The sequence below is a fragment of the Borostomias antarcticus genome, assembly GCF_949987555.1.
Source record: "Borostomias antarcticus genome assembly, contig: scaffold_69, whole genome shotgun sequence".
NCBI lineage: Eukaryota > Metazoa > Chordata > Actinopteri > Stomiiformes > Stomiidae > Borostomias > Borostomias antarcticus.
Genome location: NW_028176120.1, coordinates 324,880 through 344,119, shown reverse-complemented (window position 1 = coordinate 344,119; position 19,240 = coordinate 324,880). Strand labels below are relative to the sequence as shown.

The 19,240-nt window shown below is 47.4% G+C and overlaps 1 protein-coding gene across 1 annotated transcript in view; it reads right to left on the bottom strand.

Moving 5' to 3' along the window:
- arhgap9 (Rho GTPase activating protein 9) overlaps nucleotides 1-19,240 on the bottom strand; it is a gene marked incomplete at its 5' end in the record, with an annotated part of 57,420 nt that overhangs the window by 12,286 nt on the left and 25,894 nt on the right. Inside the window, 5 exon segments of the mRNA XM_084462691.1 lie at nucleotides 2,482-2,577; nucleotides 4,144-4,231; nucleotides 4,623-4,684; nucleotides 7,011-7,100; nucleotides 7,221-7,358. Coding sequence (XP_084318817.1) covers nucleotides 2,482-2,577; nucleotides 4,144-4,231; nucleotides 4,623-4,684; nucleotides 7,011-7,100; nucleotides 7,221-7,358 — 474 coding nt within the window.

The window sequence follows — 19,240 nt, the reverse complement described above, 5'->3', positions numbered from 1 at the left end:
GAACACCGCTGTTTACACAACAACAAAACAAACCCAGCCACACCGCTGTATACACAACAACAAAACAAACCCAGAACACCGCTGTATACACAACAACAAAACAAACCCAGAACACCGCTGTATACACAACAACAAAACAAACCCAGAACACCGCTGTATACACAACAACAAAACAAACCCAGAACACCGCTGTATACACAACAACAAAACAAACCCAGAACACCGCTGTATACACAACAACAAAACAAACCCAGCCACACCGCTGTTTACACAACAACAAAACAAACCCAGAACACCGCTGTATACACAACAACAAAACAAACCCAGCCACACCGCTGTTTACACAACAACAAAACAAACCCAGCCACACCGCTGTATACACAACAACAAAACAAACCCAGAACACCGCTGTATACACAACAACAAAACAAACCCAGCCACACCGCTGTATACACAACAACAAAACAAACCCAGAACACCGCTGTATACACAACAACAAAACAAACCCAGCCACACCGCTGTATACACAACAACAAAACAAACCCAGCCACACCGCTGTATACACAACAACAAAACAAACCCAGCCACACCGCTGTATACACAACAACAAACGCTGCAATGCAGGTTTGGTTGAATCCCTACCGGAGCATTGAGCTGAGCTCACAGCCTCTGGTACAGGAACAACGCTGAGGGTTGAGGACCTGTAGCACTCTGGACTGGACTAGCCCTAGTAGAACTATGGACTGGACTAGCCCTAGTAGAACTATGGACTGGCCTAGCCCTAGTAGAACTATCTGGACTGGACTTGCCCTAGTAGAACTATCTGGACTGGACTAGCCCTAGTAGAACTCTCTGGACTGGACTAGCCCTAGTAGAACTCTCTGGACTGGACTAGCCCTAGTAGAACTCTCTGGACTGGACTAGCCCTAGTAGAACTATGGACTGGACTTGCCCTAGTAGAACTATGGACTGGACTAGCCCTAGTAGAACTATGGACTGGACTAGCCCTAGTAGAACTATGGACTGGACTAGCCCTAGTAGAACTCTCTAGACTGGCCTAGCCCTAGTAGAACTATGGACTGGACTAGCCCTAGTAGAACTATGGACTGGACTAGCCCTAGTAGAACTCTCTAGACTGGCCTAGCCCTAGTAGAACTATGGACTGGACTAGCCCTAGTAGAACTATGGACTGGACTTGCCCTAGTAGAACTATGGACTGGACTAGCCCTAGTAGAACTATGGACTGGACTAGCCCTAGTAGAACTATGGACTGGACTAGCCCTAGTAGAACTCTCTAGACTGGCCTAGCCCTAGTAGAACTATGGACTGGACTAGCCCTAGTAGAACTATGGACTGGACTAGCCCTTATAGAAAGAACTATATGGCCCTTATAGTACTCTGTGTCCTAGCCTAGCCCTCATAGAACACTGTGTCCTAGCCTAGCCCTCATAGAACAGTGTGTCCTAGCCTAGCCCTCATAGAAAAGTGTGTCCTAGCCTAGCCCTCATAGAACAGTGTGTCCTAGCCTAGCCCTCATAGAACACTGTGTCCTAGCCTAGCCCTCATAGAACACTGTGTCCTAGCCTAGCCCTCATAGAACAGTGTCCTAGCCTAGCCCTCATAGAACACTGTGTCCTAGCCTAGCCCTCATAGAACACTGTGTCCTAGCCTAGCCCTCATAGAACACTGTGTCCTAGCCTAGCCCTCATAGAACACTGTGTCCTAGCCTAGCCCTCATAGAACACTGTGTCCTAGCCTAGCCCTCATAGAACACTGTGTCCTAGCCTAGCCCTCATAGAACACTGTGTCCTAGCCTAGCCCTCATAGAACAGTGTCCTAGCCTAGCCCTCATAGAACACTGTGTCCTAGCCTAGCCCTCATAGAACACTGTGTCCTAGCCTAGCCCTCATAGAACACTGTGTCCTAGCCTAGCCCTCATAGAACACTGTGTCCTAGCCTAGCCCTCATAGAACACTGTGTCCTAGCCTAACCTTAACAGAACTCTTCCTCAGTCGAGCCCATGGCACCTCACTAGGGGTGTGAATGGTGTTTAATCATCCCTGGGGGCGTGTTTACTGAAACACAGTCGCTACAGTAACCGACGCAACTTCCTCAATGTATCTGACTTCTCGAAACAGGGGTTTTATACGAAGCTTTTAAACCTCTGTATAAAGCCATGAGCATGAGCACTACATGTGGTGACCAGAGGTCCCTCTGAGGAAGTGGAGGGAGGTGTTATGAAAGAAGGCGGTGGATATCTCCTGCCCCTGTCACCTGCTGTTTCTAATGTAAAAAGTGTTGTTTATCTACTTGGTCTATAGAGTATAGGTCTACTGTATCTTACTAAAATGACTCTCCCTGTCCCTGTCCTCTCCCAGCCTGTCTTGTCCTGTCCTTTCCTTCCCTCCTGTTCGTCTGTCCACCTCTCTGTCCTGCTGTCCTCCTCTGCCCGCCACGTCCTCCCGTCTGTCTGTGTCTCACCTTGAAGACGTTCTTCTTGCTGGACATCTCGTTGGCCCAGTCCAGCTGCGCTCCCCTCAGGTCCACGCTGCTCTCTGGGCGACTGTTCCCCGGCCTCTGTGGGGAAGGGCTACATTGTGACTAACATCGTCTCAGCAGGGGGTAGAGGTGTGCTACAGTGTGACTAACATCGTCTCAGCAGGGGGTAGAGGTGTGCTACAGTGTGACTAACATCGTCTCAGCAGGGGGTAGAGGTGTGCTACAGTGTGACTAACATCGTCTCAGCAGGGGGTAGAGGTGTGCTACAGTGTGACTAACATCGTGGTGGAGCCCCCCTCTCCAGACAGCTCCCCTGACAGCAACGACGGCACCACACCGGTGAGACCTGCTTTAACCCTCCTCTCCTCTCCCCTCCTCTCCTCCTCCTCTCCTCTCCTCTCCTCTCCTCTCCTCTCCTCTCCTCTCCTCTCCTCTCCTCTCCTCTCCTCTCCTCTCCTCTCCTCTCCTCTCCCCTCCTCTCACCTCCCCTCCCATCCTCTCCTCTCCTCTCCCCTCCTCTCACCTCCCCTCCTCTCCCCTCCCCTCCTTTCCTCTCCACTCCCCTCTCTCTCCGTCATCCGGAGATACCAGGAGTAGCAAGACTGTTCAGCATTCACCTCACTTCTGCAACAGCTGCGCCATCGACAATACTTGCCAACTACTATATGCACTTAACCTGCACGACAGCCTGTCGGTATCAAATAGCCTCGGGAAACTTCTAGTTGATGAATAACGACTGTAGTTATGTGTACCAATACACGACTGTGCTGCGTTCAGCGAACAGAGGCGAGCGTTCGTGGCGAACATGTTTTTTTTGAACGGTTACACTTGAACGGAAAGCCTTCTTTCTGGGTGATGTATTTTGGATGTAGTCCCGCTAGAACAACTTAATTTAACATTAAAAGTAAAAGGGCCTCCGGTGTTCAACTCATTCATTCAGTCATACGACGACATTTCCCTCAGTCTAGCGTCTATTGTTGTTCACCGCAAACTACCTTCTCAGACCATTACATTACATTACATTACATTACATTACAGTCATTTAGCAGACGCTTTTATCCAAAGCGACTAACAATAATTGCATTTAACGTAGGAAGAGCCAATGTACTACTACTTGCCAGAACTCACAAGTGCATCTTCTTTCTAAAACAAGTGACTAAGAGCATAATCTAGTGCTGAAGGCAAAGTGCAAGAATCGCAATCTAAAGTACAGTGCAATATAATATAATACAATAAGTGCTTAGGTGGGAGGATTGTTGTAGTACTTCTTGAAGATAATAATGTTTTATGTTTTATGGCTTATGTTTGCAAACATTTGCGAAAATCAAACTTTCAAATCAAACTTTATTTGTATAGCGCATTTCATACACAGAGGCAACACAATGCACTTCACAGAGAGCAATGGTGGGGGGGCATAGGTCCCACCCCTACATATTCCAGAGGGAAGCAAAAAAACAGTTTCACCCGGGGGCCAGAAAAGTTAGCATAAAGCTAAAAAGTTAAAAATAGTTCGCAAATGTTCACTATGTTTGCTGAATTTGAAAGCACCCCTGTTCATAACTACTGTATCACACAACAACGACAGATATCTGATCAGGGCTGGTGTGTGTGTTGTGTGGGGGGTCCTGTAAGCCCCTATCTTACCCAGCTGGAGGGGGTCTGGGATTTGGGGTCTTTGAAGAACATCAGGCTGTTGCCCACCAGGACCACCCAGGATAGGTTCCAGTTTTTCCTTCAATACAGAGAGATGCCCACCACACACACGCACACACACACACACACACACACACACACATGCACACGCGCGCACACACACACACACACACACACAGTTAGGTTGAATGAGATGTAGAACCGTTTACCTGCATACATGTACAGTGTATATCTTTATATCTGCAGATACTGTGAACTATACACCGTGTCTAATGTAGATACTGTACGTGTCTAATGTAGATACTGTACGTGTCTAATGTAGATACTGTACGTGTAACTGCTTGCATTTGATGACCACAACACCATGACCCCCCCCCCCCCCCCCCACACACTGCCTCAACTACTTCTAGCCCCTCTGTACACTCCCACGTGACACACACTGCCGTTGCAAAGACAGGAAGTCAGCTTACCTCAGCTTCCTGCCTCCCTCAGCTATCTTTGTCTTGTTCAGCAGACCCGCCTTCTCCAGCTCCTGAGGACAAGTCCAGAGTTCAGAGTTCACTAGGGTTAGCCGGATTCGGCTAACTAGGGCAGCGCCACATCCGTATGAATGAGCCACAGACCCCTGGTGCATGCTGGGCCATGGAGTGGAGGATGCTACCGTTTATTGCTACTTGAATCTATTACTAGTGATACTTGAATCTATTACTAGTGATACTTGAATCTATTACTAGTGATACTTGAATCTATTACTAGTGATACTTGAATCTTGCGCATGTTTGGTGATAGAGAGAGACTGATGTGGGGAGCAGAGACAGTAGAGAGACAGTAGAGAGACAGTAGAGAGACAGTAGAGACAGTAGAGAGACAGTAGAGAGACAGTAGAGACAGTAGAGAGACAGTAGAGAGACAGTAGAGACAGCAGAGACAGTAGAGACAGTAGAGAGACAGTAGAGACAGTAGAGAGACAGTAGAGACAGTAGAGACAGTAGAGACAGTAGAGAGACAGTAGAGAGACAGTAGAGACAGTAGAGAGACAGTAGAGACAGTAGAGACAGTAGAGAGACAGTAGAGAGACAGTAGAGACAGTAGAGACAGTAGAGAGACAGTAGAGAGACAGTAGAGACAGCAGAGACAGTAGAGAGACAGTAGAGACAGTAGAGAGACAGTAGAGAGACAGTTGAGACAGTAGAGAGACAGTAGAGACAGTAGAGAGACAGTAGAGAGACAGTAGAGACAGTAGAGAGACAGTAGAGAGACAGTAGAGACAGTAGAGACAGTAGAGAGACAGTAGAGAGACAGTAGAGACAGTAGAGACAGCAGAGACAGTAGAGACAGTAGAGAGACAGTAGAGAGACAGTAGAGACAGTAGAGACAGCAGAGACAGTAGAGACAGTAGAGAGACAGTAGAGAGACAGTAGAGAGACAGTAGAGACAGCAGAGACAGTAGAGAGACAGTAGAGACAGTAGAGACAGTAGAGAGACAGTAGAGACAGTAGAGACAGTAGAGAGACAGCAGAGACAGCAGAGAGACAGTAGAGAGACAGTAGAGACAGTAGAGAGACAGTAGAGACAGCAGAGACAGTAGAGAGACAGTAGAGAGACAGTAGAGACAGTAGAGAGACAGTAGAGACAGCAGAGACAGTAGAGACAGTAGAGACAGCAGAGACAGTAGAGAGACAGTAGAGAGACAGTAGAGACAGTAGAGAGACAGTAGAGACAGCAGAGACAGTAGAGAGACAGTAGAGAGACAGTAGAGACAGTAGAGAGACAGTAGAGACAGCAGAGACAGTAGAGACAGTAGAGACAGCAGAGACAGTAGAGAGACAGTAGAGAGACAGTAGAGACAGTAGAGAGACAGTAGAGACAGCAGAGACAGTAGAGACAGTAGAGAGACAGTAGAGACAGTAGAGAGACAGTAGAGAGACAGTAGAGACAGCAGAGACAGTAGAGACAGTAGAGACAGTAGAGAGACAGTAGAGAGACAGTAGAGACAGTAGAGAGACAGTAGAGACAGTAGAGACAGCAGAGACAGTAGAGAGACAGTAGAGAGACAGTAGAGACAGTAGAGACAGTAGAGAGACAGTAGAGACAGTAGAGACAGCAGAGACAGTAGAGAGACAGTAGAGACAGTAGAGAGACAGTAGAGAGACAGTAGAGAGACAGTAGAGACAGTAGAGAGACAGTAGAGACAGCAGAGACAGTAGAGAGACAGTAGAGACAGTAGAGACAGTAGAGAGACAGTAGAGAGACAGTAGAGACAGTATAGAGACAGTAGAGACAGTAGAGAGACAGTAGAGAGAGAAGGCAGAGAAGAAGATAGACTGTCTATGGTGAAGAGGAGAGGTAGGGCGGGGGAGGACTGTCCGTAGAGGAGAGGAGGAGACAGGAGAGGAGAGTGAAGCAGTTAGACTGTCTGTAGAGGAGAGAAGAGGAGCGGAGAGGAAAGGAGGGGAGAGAAGAGGAGAGAAGAGGAGAGGATAGGAGAGTGAAGCAGATAGACTGTAGAGGAGAGGAGGTGAGAGAAGAGGAGAGGAGAGGGGAGGGTGAGGAGGGGAGGGGTGAGGAGAGGAGAGGAGGGGAGAGGATGGGAGAGGAGAGGATTGGAGGGGAGAGGAGAAGACAGGAGAGGAGGGGAGAGAAGAGGAGAGGAGAGGGGAGGGTGAGGAGGGGAGGGGAGGGGTGAGGAGAGGAGAGGAGAGGAGAGGAGAGGAGAGGAGAGGAGAGGAGAGGAGAGGAGAGGAGGGGAGGGGAGAGGAGAGGAGAGGAGAGGAGAGGAGAGGAGAGGAGAGGAGAGGAGAGGAGAGGAGAGGAGAGGAGAGGAGAGGAGAGGAGAGGAGGGTTAAAGCAGGTCTCACCGGTGTGGTGCCGTCGTTGCTGTCAGGGGAGCTGTCTGGAGAGGGGGGCTCCACCACGATGTTAGTCACACTGTAGCACACCTCGCCCCCCTGCTGGGACGCCGGGGGCAACAGAGAACAGCTAGGACACAGCAGGCTGAGACAGTGTGTGTGTGTGTGTGTGTGTGTGTGTGTGTCCTCTGCTTGTATGTGTGTCAGTGTGTACAGTACCTTGCTGTGGGCCTCAGGCAGGATCATGGAGTGGGAGTGACTGAGTGTGTCATGAGTGAGGGCGGAGCTTCGCCGCTGGGCGTCGCCCCGGGAAGCAGCGGCGTTGAGCGTGTCGGAGGAAACTGCCCGCTGCATGCTCTTCAGGGGTCAGGGGAAGGGCACAGAGGGGTGAAAGGTCACGCGCTGATCGGCCGCATCACATCACGAACACCTCCAAGTCCTCGGGCACGATCGATTCAACTCAGGTGGCGGACATGGTGCGCAACAAATGAACGGCTCTCAACGTGTCGGGCTGAGTCGAATCAAACGCACCCCCCCCCCCCAGGTTCACAGGTACGTCTGTGACTTGTGCCGCATGTTCCGCTCGTCTCTCTGGACTAGTGGGCCGTCATCCTGCTGGCTACTGAGAGCAGAGGGGGACCACATGATCCTCCCCCTCCCTCCCTGTCTCCGCTCCTACGCCCTCTCTCTCTGCCCCCGTGTTGCCCCGGTGCCCGCCCCCGCTCCTACGCCCTCTCTCTCTGCCCCCGTGTTGCGCCCCGGTGCCCGCCCCCGCTCCTACGCCCTCTCTCTCTGCCCCCGTGTTGCCCCGGTGCCCGCCCCCGCTCCTACGCCCTCTCTCTCCGCCCCCGTGTTGCCCCGTCCCCGCCCCTGCTCCTACGCCCTCTCTCTCCGCCCCCGTGTTGCCCCGTCCCCGCCCCCGCTCCTACGCCGTCTCGGGGTCGTGGTACCAGGCCCAGCTGGGCACTACCCACTCTGCTGGGGGGTTCTGTGTGTGAGGGAGGTTAAAGGGGTCCACGTTTGCAAAATGAAATTGTGTGTGTGTGTGTGCGTGTGTGTGTGAGAGGGGGAGTGTGTCTGTGTGTGTGTATGAGTGTGTGACTGAGTGTGTGTGAGTGTGTGTGAGTGTGTGTGTGTGTGAGGGGGAGTGTGTCTTTGTGTGTGTATGAGTGTGTGTGTGCGTGAGTGTGTGTGTGTGTGTGTGTGTGTGTGTGTGTGTGTGTGTGAATGTGTGTGTGTGTGTGTGTGTGTGTGTGTGTGTGGGAGGGTTTGCCCAGACCCTGTCCTCCGCCAGCATGTTGACATGTTGCAGTAGCCACAGCTTGAGTAACGGCCCGCTCACACGTATGCGTTGCTAGGCTAGTTGCTAGGCTTTGCTTCAACGCTTGACGGTGGGAGGGCATGACGCTCACAACAACAACCAATCACATTGTCCAAAATGACTTTTTTAGGCAGTATAGCCTGTCATGTAGCCAGCACCAGCCAGCGATCTCTCAAAACAAGAGATTTTGATAAACTGATTACATTTCGAGAATCTGCATAGTTACTTTCTCGCCTGAAAAACTGTTAACATTTTAATAAGTGACCCGGCGTACAGACACAATTACAACAGTTGAGTAATGGCGGCGGACGAGAGGCATGAACAACCTGTGACGTCAGCGGCTCATGAATGAAACCCATTGGCTGACGGATGCGGTAACGCTTCAAAAGATGAACTTTTCTCAACTCTCAACGCAAGCTATGCGAGCAACGCGACGCAACTGAACCACAACGCAACCACAATTCCGTTGGGCAACGCATGATGCTGCTCCATTCAAAGTGAATGAGAAGCGTCAAAGTTGAAGCCTGAAACGCATACGTGTGAGCGCAGCGTAAGAGCCATTGAACAGCACTGCAGAATTGGTCTTTTCAACAAAAGAAAGCTTTCACCTGTAAACGTTTATGACTGAATAAATAACTCAAGACTTCTGTTACACAATGTTAGTTGCAACTAGTAATTAGTCGACTAACCTCTCCTGCTAGTGTAAGGGGTTAGAGTCAGTTTTCCGTGGCTAATGAATGCATTGATTGGGAGAGACTCACCTGTCTCACCTGCCAGACGCGGTCAGCATTCCTCTGGCCTCTGTACAGGAAGTCAGGGGACAGCTGAAACACACCAACAACATGTTACAGACATGTTATAAGCATGTTACTAACATGTTACAGGCGTGTCACTGACATATTACTGAGGCATTACAGATATATTATAGACATTTAAAGCAATCACTCCAAAACAAGTAGTTACTAGGGATGTTAATAGTTAATCGACTATCGATTAATTGCCGAAAAGAATTTACTCGAGTAAGATTTGGTTATTCGATTAATTGCTTGTTAATGGAACTGAACTTTTTTGGGGGGAACAAATGTTATCAACGGGAGTTGCGTGAAATGTAATCATGATTTAAGGTCTGACTGCACATGAGGGCACCCGCCATGTAGTGAAGGCTAATTGGGATGCCGGGAAATTTCAACGGCACAGCGGATGAAGACAAAAGAATTAAGCGAGCAAAGCGCAGTCCGGCGCAGGACGTTCTTATCAATTAATCAACTATTGTTTGTTAAGGTTAATCGATTAATGAAATTCCTTGAAATTTGCAACCCTAGTAGTTACCCAATACAATATTGGAAGCCTGTTGCTTTAGGAAAATTAAGTAAAGGAACTTATTTTGTGAGAAGAAAGTTCGCAGGAACACAGATAACTTCAGATAAGTTCAGTAAACTAATTTGAAATGCATTTAAAGGGGTAGTGTGCTATTTTGGACATTTAGCCCTATTTGTGGTGTGTCTACCATGAACCTGAAACACCTAAAAATATAAAGATTGCACTGCCTTTTACAGGAGAGCATACTGAGACTGTTAAGATGCTTCCTGTCTCGGAAAAGCACATTTATCTTAGTTTTTCCACACATTCACGTATGCCTGTTGACTTCCATTTTAGCCCAGTGAGAGCCTGCAGAAAAACCGCAGCTAGCTCAATACTGGAACGATCAGTGAAATGATGGTCTCTGTGTTTCAGGTTCATGGTAGACAGACCACAAACAGGGCTAAATGTCCAAAATAGCACACTACCACTTTAAGAACCAAAAGTAGAACAAACTCAAAATGGGTAATGTCAACAGAGCACCAAAGATTAAGTCAGATTAAGGTAGTTAACAGGGCATCACATTTTACAGTGTGCTACTGTAACATCTAAAAAGGCAACACAGCAATACGTTAAAAAGCACTAGACATCAGACATCATGAAGACTTCCCAGTGAGGTTGTTCCTGCTGACGTGGGAAACATGTCATCTCCCACCAGTGAGGACTATTGCCCCTTTGTGTCAAATGTGAAGCAGGAAAGAGTCGAAGTTCTGCACGTCTGTAGTATGAGAGGTGCATCAGAGAAAGCCAATGACCAACTTTAGTGGAGCGATTTTGAACTCCCAAACACTGACTTATTCACTTGCATAAATCAATTTAAGAGGTACAACGTTTTGGCCATATGACCTTCATCGGGTTGTATTCTGGGGGGTGGGGTGGGGTGTGGGGGGGTGGAGGGTGAAACGTACCTATTGACGTACCTAAATTGATATCTGAAATCTGAAGCACTGACAACAAGTGTGAAAATGTAGGATTCATTTGCAGCTTTATTCTGCTGTAATACTGTGATCAGATGGCTGGTTCACTCTTCGCTGTATTTGTATAATGTTGCATTTCGCAATGACAACTTGAGAAATTCTCTGGATACAGAAACAGGATTTAGAATAAAGTTATTTCTGCATTACTGCATTCATCGCTCAAAACAAGTCCCAGCAACACACACGCATGCACGCGCGCACACACACACTCACACACGCACACAAACACACACACACACACGGTCATATCTAGCCTCTCTGAGAAATACAACCAGTCCAAGCCTATTCTTTCAAGATGACTGCATATCTGGTTATGAGATGGTACGACTAACCCCGCCTCCTCAGCCGACAGTCCCAGATCAGGAACCAGGTGGTCTGGACCAGACTGGTATGAGGTGCTGCTGGTTAATCCAAGCCAGAGCCAAGTCCACTGCTGGTTCAAGCTTAAGCGACACACAGTCCTCTTCATATGAACCTCAGTCACCTCACCTCCTTCCTCCTCTCTCTCTCTCTGACTCTGAGAACTTCCCCTTCTCTATGAGGAACTAGAGGCTATCAGACCGTAAGATCACTTTCATACCAGAGCAGCAGGAAGGTACATGCCACACCAGCAGAGACCTTATTGCAATACAAAGAATGCGGTTGTGTGGTTAGCCTGTATTAGAATTAGGATCTATGTCCATCCCCACATTGCTCTCTATAAATTGTGTAGCCTCTGTGTATGAACTGCGCTATATAAATTAAGTTTGATTTGATATTTTTGATATTTTATTAATGATCCCCATTAGCTAGTGCCGTAGCAACTAGCTACTGTAGTCTTCCTAGACACCCACTCCCAGCCCCCAGAAGATTAGGCTACTAAACTACTGTACTGCTATGAATAGCAAAATGTAGATGTAAGTTAACCCAGGTTAAGATAGCCTACATATGAAACAGTTACATTACATAAAGAAATTCATGGTTAATAAATAAATAAATAGTGTTAAGTTAATTAATAGAAATTCATATAGAGTTGATTTGTTTTTAAAACCTATATGTCCTGCTACTCACAGAATCGGCCTCGTCTGACCTAGACACCCACCCCCAGCCCCCAGAAGAGGCTTCGGCCTCGACTGACCTAGACACCCACCCCCAGCCCCCAGAAGAGGCTTTAGAGGGTGAGTGAGTGAGGTAGACACTGGTTGGCTAGTTAAACGTATTACTGAACTACTGTACTGAATAGCAACATGTAGATGTAATCCAGGCTAGGAAACAGTTACAGGGCTGCCAAGTCTCACGCACTGAGCGTGAGAACACGCATTTCAGCCTCTTCTCACGCTCACACGCCACACATAACAATTCTCACGCGGAGAAATGACCAACCCCTACATACTACAGGCCCGTAGCCAGGGGTGGATCGGGTGGATCGAACGAACCCGGCATCACGACCAAAGGTGCAGAATACAGGGCAAAAGTCACCCCCCCCCCCCCCCCCCCCCCGTCAACAACTCGCGCGACAATCAAAATAAAAACTAGAAAGTACATTTCATGGAGAAAATGTGAGGTGGGCTAGCTGCTGCAGCTGTATGTAACAGCTACTGCTAGAACTACTATGGACCAGGCAATCTCCATGCACCCACCGGCGAAGACCGTGCGTCTCTAGCCCACTCAGGGGCTGAATTGTGGGGTCCGTGGCGTGGACAGTGGCGTGGTGGCGAGACTCCGCCCCCTCAGGTCAGAGCCAGTCAGGGACAGTGTACCCCTCTCCGGGCCACCTACCTGACTCCACCGGTGAAGACCGTGTGTCTCTAGCCCACTCAGGGGCTGAGTTGTGGGGCCCGAGGTGTGGATAGTGGCTTGCTGGTTAGGCCTCGCCCCCTTGGGTCACAGCTAGTTGGGAACAGTACAGTGACCTCTGGGCAATTTCCATGCATCCACCAATGAAGACTGTGTGTCTCTAGCCCACTCAGGGGTTGAGTTGTGGGGCCCGTGGCGTGGATAGTGGCGTGGTGGTGAGACTCCACCCCCTCAGGTCAGAGCCAGTCGGGGACAGTATACCCCTCTCCGGGCCACCTACCTGACTCCAGCATGAAGACCTCCGGGCAGTCTCCTTGCACCCACTGGTGAAGACTGTGTGTCTCTAGCTCAATCAGGGGCTGAGTTGTGGGGTCTGTGGCGTGGTGGCGAGACTCCGCCCGCTTGGTTCAGAGCCAGGCGTGAACAGTGTAGGCCGCACCGGGCTATCCACCAGCCTTCACCAGCGAAGACCGTGTGTCTCCAGCCCACTCAAGGACTGAGTTGTGGTGTCCGTAGCATGTTCAGTGGCGTGGTGGCAAGACTCCTCCCCCTTGGGTCAGAGCCGGTCGTGGACAGTGTAGGCCATGCCGGGCTACCCACCTGCCTTCACCAGTGAAGACTGTGTGTCTCTAGCCACCTCAGACGCTGTGTTGTGAGGTCTGTGGCGTGGATAGTGGCGTGATGGCGAGACTCCGCCCCCTCCGGTCAGAGCAGGTCAGGGGCAGTGCACTGACATCCGGGCAATCTCCATGCACCCAACAGTGAAAACCGTGTGTCTGGAGCTCACTCAGGGGCTGAGATGTGGGGACAGTGGCGTGGATAGTGGCGTGGTAACGAGACTCCGCCCCCTCAGGTCAGAGCCGGTCGAGGACAGTGTACTCCTCCCCGGACCACCCACATGCACCCAACCGTGAAAACTGCGTCTTTAGCCAACTCAGGGTCTGAGATGTGGGGACGGTGGCGTGGATAGTGGCGTGGTGGCGAGACTCCGCCCCCTCAGGTCAGAGGTTGTGGGGGGCAGGTCAGTGATTGCCAGGACATCCCCATGCACCCCTCATTGGAGACCATGGCCCAATCCCAATGTCCCCCCTAAACCCTCAAGCCCTGAGCCCTCACAGACTTATTGACGTCACCTGGTGAAGTGGTTGAGTGTGAGAGGCTGCAAGGGCTCGAATTGGTATAACAAGGAATGGGACAGCACTTGTGACATCACATTACGTTGACGTGAAAACATATTTCTTACTATTGTGGGCGTGGGGCTTTTTTTAAATCAATTTGTAAATTGTACATGTTTTTCTTGTAGGCCTTCGTGTAAATTAATTTTGGCTGAGTCAAATCCCCTTTACATTATTAGAACTCTCTGTGTACCCTCAAAACATTTGTTCAACTTGAAATCATTTCATTTTGTGGTCATATGCGATCGCATTTGCGATCAAATATCAACCCAACCCAGTATTTGTTAGTAGGATCGCATCGATCCTACATTACTGCCTGTGATTCTTGTTTGTGATGAATCCAAAAGTATTAACTTAAGAATGATAATATATTATGTATACACATTCCTACACCTCACAACTCTTTCCATATTCATGTTGGAAATCTCAATTCAAAGAACACTGCACCGAAATGGGTAATTAATGTCATACTGCTTTTAACTGGGCAATCATATGATTTAGAGCAACAGAAATCGATGTAAATTATAACCATAGCCTACATATTTGTAAACAAATCACATTATACAAACCCATGGGGTTAATAACCCATAGGCCTACTTAAAAATAATGAAACCAAATTAATTATAAGGCTACTTGTGCAGATAAGCAAGTCCAGCTGAAAACATGAAAACATATTTTGTTCTGTAACGTGAACGTTACGGTTGGTTGATCTGTCCGTGCTTGTTTATTGGCTGTTCTTCAGGTAACCCCGTGTTTCACGTCACGACGCTATGAACTGTGGGTAATTCCCTTGGGCTAAGTCTGCAGAAATGCAGACTTACGGGAAGGGGCCATAAAGGGCTCAAAATGGCTGCCGGAGAGCCCTCGCGCACTTGCCGAGTTGACATTGGGACACCCCTAAGCCCTCGCGGACTTCGCGGGAGCGCGCCCTTAAGTCTGCGAGTCTGCAAGGGTGGACATTGGGACTGGGCCCATGTGTCTATAGCCCACTCCGGGCGGAGCAGTAGCTGTGGAGGTGTTGTATGGAAGTTGAGGTTAGAAGCAGTAGCAGGGAAAAGCAGTAGGTGTTTGTTATAAGTAGGTGTTTGTAAGTACTACTAGTACTACACTCAAAAATAGATTAGACCACTCATCATAACTCATAGTTTTATTGAGTTCAATAGCTGAAAGAGGAGAAAAGATATTAATATGAGTTTGCAGCCTGAAAAAGAGTGTAATTCTGAATATTTTTTGGAATATAAGGAAGGAAGGAAGGAAGGAAGGAAGGAAGGATGGATGGAAGGAAGGAAGGAAGGAATATGAATGCTGCCACAATAGTCATAAAAGGGTGCCTGTACAGAGAGCCTGCACGTGTCCCCAAATTAAAATCCCAACTGACACTGTGAGCATCCTCTCATTCCCTTCAATGGAAAGGCATGTTGGCTTCAGACAGCTCTCTCTCAAAAAGTATAAAGGTCACAGCCTAGATATTGACACCGTAGGAATCCTGAGAACTTGCAGAACATTTCTATGTATAATATGTCCGTGTAGCTTAAAAACTGTAGGCATGGCGATGAGTTAGAAAAAGGGTAAAAATGCAAAATGAGCAGCTCAAAAGGTAGAGTGTGGGCCCATACGTTTCAATGGAGAGCACAGTTGCCGAACAAATCGTCATACAGCGAAAACTATAAGTCACACGGCTTTGATACTTACATTGTACGAATCAGCACAGTTATGGGAACGTTTCGATATATGTGTATGAGCTGTTAAAACTGTAGGCATAGCGACAAGTTAGAAAAAGAGTAAAAATGCAAAATTAGCAGCTCAAAAGCTAGAGTGCGTTGCCATACGTTTCAATGAGGAGCGCAGTTGCCGAACAAATCGTCAAACAGCGAAAACTATAAGTCACACAGCCTAGATACTTACATTGTACGAATCAGCACAGTTGTGTGAACATGTTGATGTATAATATGTGTGTGAGCTTTCAAAACTGTAGGAGTGCCAGCAGTTTACAAAATGTGTGGATATTTTCAAAGCAACAGCTGCCACCACTCTAAAAGCATAATGATACTGAACATTCCAAAAGCAGTTTCAAGCTGTTTCAATGGGACAAAAAAAAAATAGAATAGAATATTTAAAGTTAAATTACTAAAAAACTATTAAAAAATATCAAAAATCTGAATGGACCCCTGAAACAGCTAAACATCATGAACATTTTCAAGTTTGAATGAAGTTTCTAACACAAAGTATGAAGAACTAGTTAAGGTTAAAAAAAAGTGGGGAGAACTAGAATAATAATAAGAAAGAAAGAAAGAAAGAAATAGTGGGGATATCACAAACTCCCGCAGCAATCCTGTAATCTTGTCTTTGTATTGATCCATGTCAGCATTAAGTCCGGTCGCACGCACATCTCTTAGACAAGGGAAATGAGCGGTGTCACCGCTAGATAGTTGTGTCTCCCAGAGTGACAGTTTCAACTTGAATGCGCGTATGCTGTCATAATACTGAGTGGCAACGTTTTTGCGGCCCTGCAACATTTTGTTAAGATTATTCAGGTGCTCTATAATATCCACCATAAAGGCAAGATCCTGCACCCATTCTGGGCATTTAAGTTCCTTCACTGGTTTGCCTTTTTTCTCCATGAACTGTCCAATTTCCTCTCGTAGCTCAAAGAAACGCTTCAGCACGGCACCTCGGCTTAACCACCGTACTTCAGTGTGGTATGGCAAGCCATGCGTAATGTCTTCATCACTGAGAATACTGTCAAACTGACGGTGATTCAGACCTTTTGCTCGGATGAAATTAACAGTGCGGACAAACACCTCCATGACATGATCCATTTTTAATGATTTGCAACACAATGCTTCCTGGTGCAAAATACAGTGAAATGTCCAAAAATCTTGTCCTCCATTTGCGGCCTGTACTTTCTCTCAGAATTTTGTCACAACGCCTGCTTTTCTCCCGATCATTAATGACGCACCATCTGCAGCCAGGCTGACGGCACGGGACCAGTCCACTCCGACCCTGTCCAGCGCTCCAACCAGAGAGATGATAATGTCATCCGCTGTTGTAGTATCCGTCATAGGTACCAACCCAAGGAACTCCTCGGTGACTGTCAAAGTCTCATCAACACCACGAATGAATATGGCCAGTTGAGCAACATCTGTAATATCAGTGCTCTCATCAATTGCAACCGAAAATGCAACAAATGACTTGACTTTGTGATTCATTTGGCTGTCCAAGTCTGCCGAGAGATCTGAAATTCTATCTGCGACAGTGTTCCTCGTTAGGATAATGTTGGCAAAGGCTTGTCGCTTTTCAGGGCACACGATTTCTGCAGCCTTCAGCATGCATGTTTTCACGAACTCACCCTCAGAAAATGGCTTGGATCCTAACGCTATCTCGTTAGCAATAAGGTAGCTAGCTTTCACCGCTGCATCACTGACCTCTCGGCTACGGGTAAAAACAGACTGCTGTTTCTTCAGACCCACTAACAATTCCTTTATCTTCTCTATTCTCAGTTGTCTTCGCAAATGGTTGTATTTTTCACCATGATGAGTCTCATAGTGGCTCCGAATATTATATTGCACTGAAACTTGCTGATTACACACCAAGCACACAGGTTTCCCATTCACTTCTGTGAATAAATAAGAATCAGTCCATTTTTCTTGGAAAACTCCTTTTTCACAAAGACATTTTGGTAATGAGGGTGCAACCGTGGGTAATTTTGACAACAAGAGCTTAATAACGATAAGGCAAGATTGCCAGATGGCGCATTCTGGGCGCGTTGCTGTCACGTGCTGTTTATTGTCGCGAGGAAGTGACATTCCAATCACTGATATCATTCTTCCTCATCAAATCTTCAGTTAATTTGAGGACTTTGTCAAAGTCACCATTCGTGTTCTCTCTGAACTTGGAAAAGCTATCTTTTAGAATCCCTATTAGATCAATACAATCAGAGACGCATAAGGTAGAGCTCTGTAGTCCCTTTGTTGCAAAGTCACTTACATCAAATAGTTTGCCGAATGTTACAAGAAGAAAGATGAATTTCTTGGTTTGAATTTGATGTAATAGGGACTCGGCTTCCAACTTTGTTTGGCCACTTTCTTCCGAAAATTCAGCTAGTCTCCAATATCACGTCAAGTAGCTGCAGTGTTTTACTAACGGATCCTGACTTTGAGCTCCATCTTACATCAGTAGCTCTCTCTAGCTCAATAAGCTTCCCACTGGGGGTGCATTTCTTTTTGCAGTTGCATGAACCGCGCGTGTCTGCGGGCCCCAGACATGAAATTATGGAGCTGATTCACGGTGTCAAAAAACGTGCTGATATTTCCTGACACTTAAGCAGCAGTGCATAAAACAAGATTCAACCGATGGGAGTTGTTGCAATGTGTATAAACAGCTTGTGGGAAGGTTTGCTTCAGAATAATATGTACCCCACCTTTGTTTCCCGACATCACTGATGCACCATCTAAACAAAATCCCACACAAAGAGATGGATCCAGCTCCAACGGTTCAATTATTCCAGGATTTTCTTTGCTATTCCATCTGCAGACATATCAGCCGTGTCAGTAAATCCAACAGCCCTCTCCTTTATCACCCCACCATGAATGAAACGGAGAGACACAGCTACTAGCTCACGTTTGGATTGGTCTTTGTACTCATCTGCTAATGCGAAATGTGTTGACTCTTGAACTTCTTTCTTGATTTTTCTAAGTAATAATGAAGCTGCACATTCCAGTAGCTCATTTTGAATCTCGGGGCTCATCAGTGTAGCGTTGCATGGAAGCTGCTGGAGCCTGTTTTCCACTTGTGGATTATACTGTAGTGTGAAGGCATGGGACAGGCGCACTCACTCTTCATTGAAACTGATTGGTAATTGATTGCACCCGCAGCCTTGCCCGTGAACTCTGCCAGGGACTCTGGAGAAGATATTTAAGTCAGAGCCGGGAGACGGGCGGGTGTCGATGGTTGCGCTGTGGTCTGGGTTGCAGACCCATTGAACGCTACGGGACTCAAACTCATCCCGGGGGGTGGAACTGAGAAGGGGGTAGGCTGGGGATTGGGCGTATTCCATGGAACTATAGCCTGGTTTAAGTAGGCCTATGGGAGTGTGTGATGGCGTGCCTATACATTACATAATTGCATTAAACAACTTAGGTCCTGTGTTGGCCGCATTGAAGTGTGGATCACCGGACATTGATTTGGACATTTGGATGCATGATAAATTGTTAGCTTAGGGATATCATTATTGTATATGTATGTGTGTGTCTTATATGTTTTAATTTTATTAAATGCTCAGGGTTATACATTTTGGTACATCTGCCTCCGCCCCTACTTTTTTGAGTGTCCGCCATTTTATAGAGTGTAAGTTTAGTTTGTAATTTGATTAATATTGTTTAGTGTAATACAGTCAGGGTAGTGTAGCACCATCCCAGCTACAGTAACACTTATTTTATTTGAGGCTCGTTATCTCCTCCATCATCAAGTCTAGTATAGCATGTTCAGTTTGTCAAGTTTCTTGCTGATGGACTCTAATGTTATAAAATGAATGTCCCCCTGACTAGTTGCCTGTGAATCATCTAATGAATTTTCCTCGCCACTCTCAGCATCAGGACGTGATATTTTACCTGGAGAAGGCTAGGGTTAGGG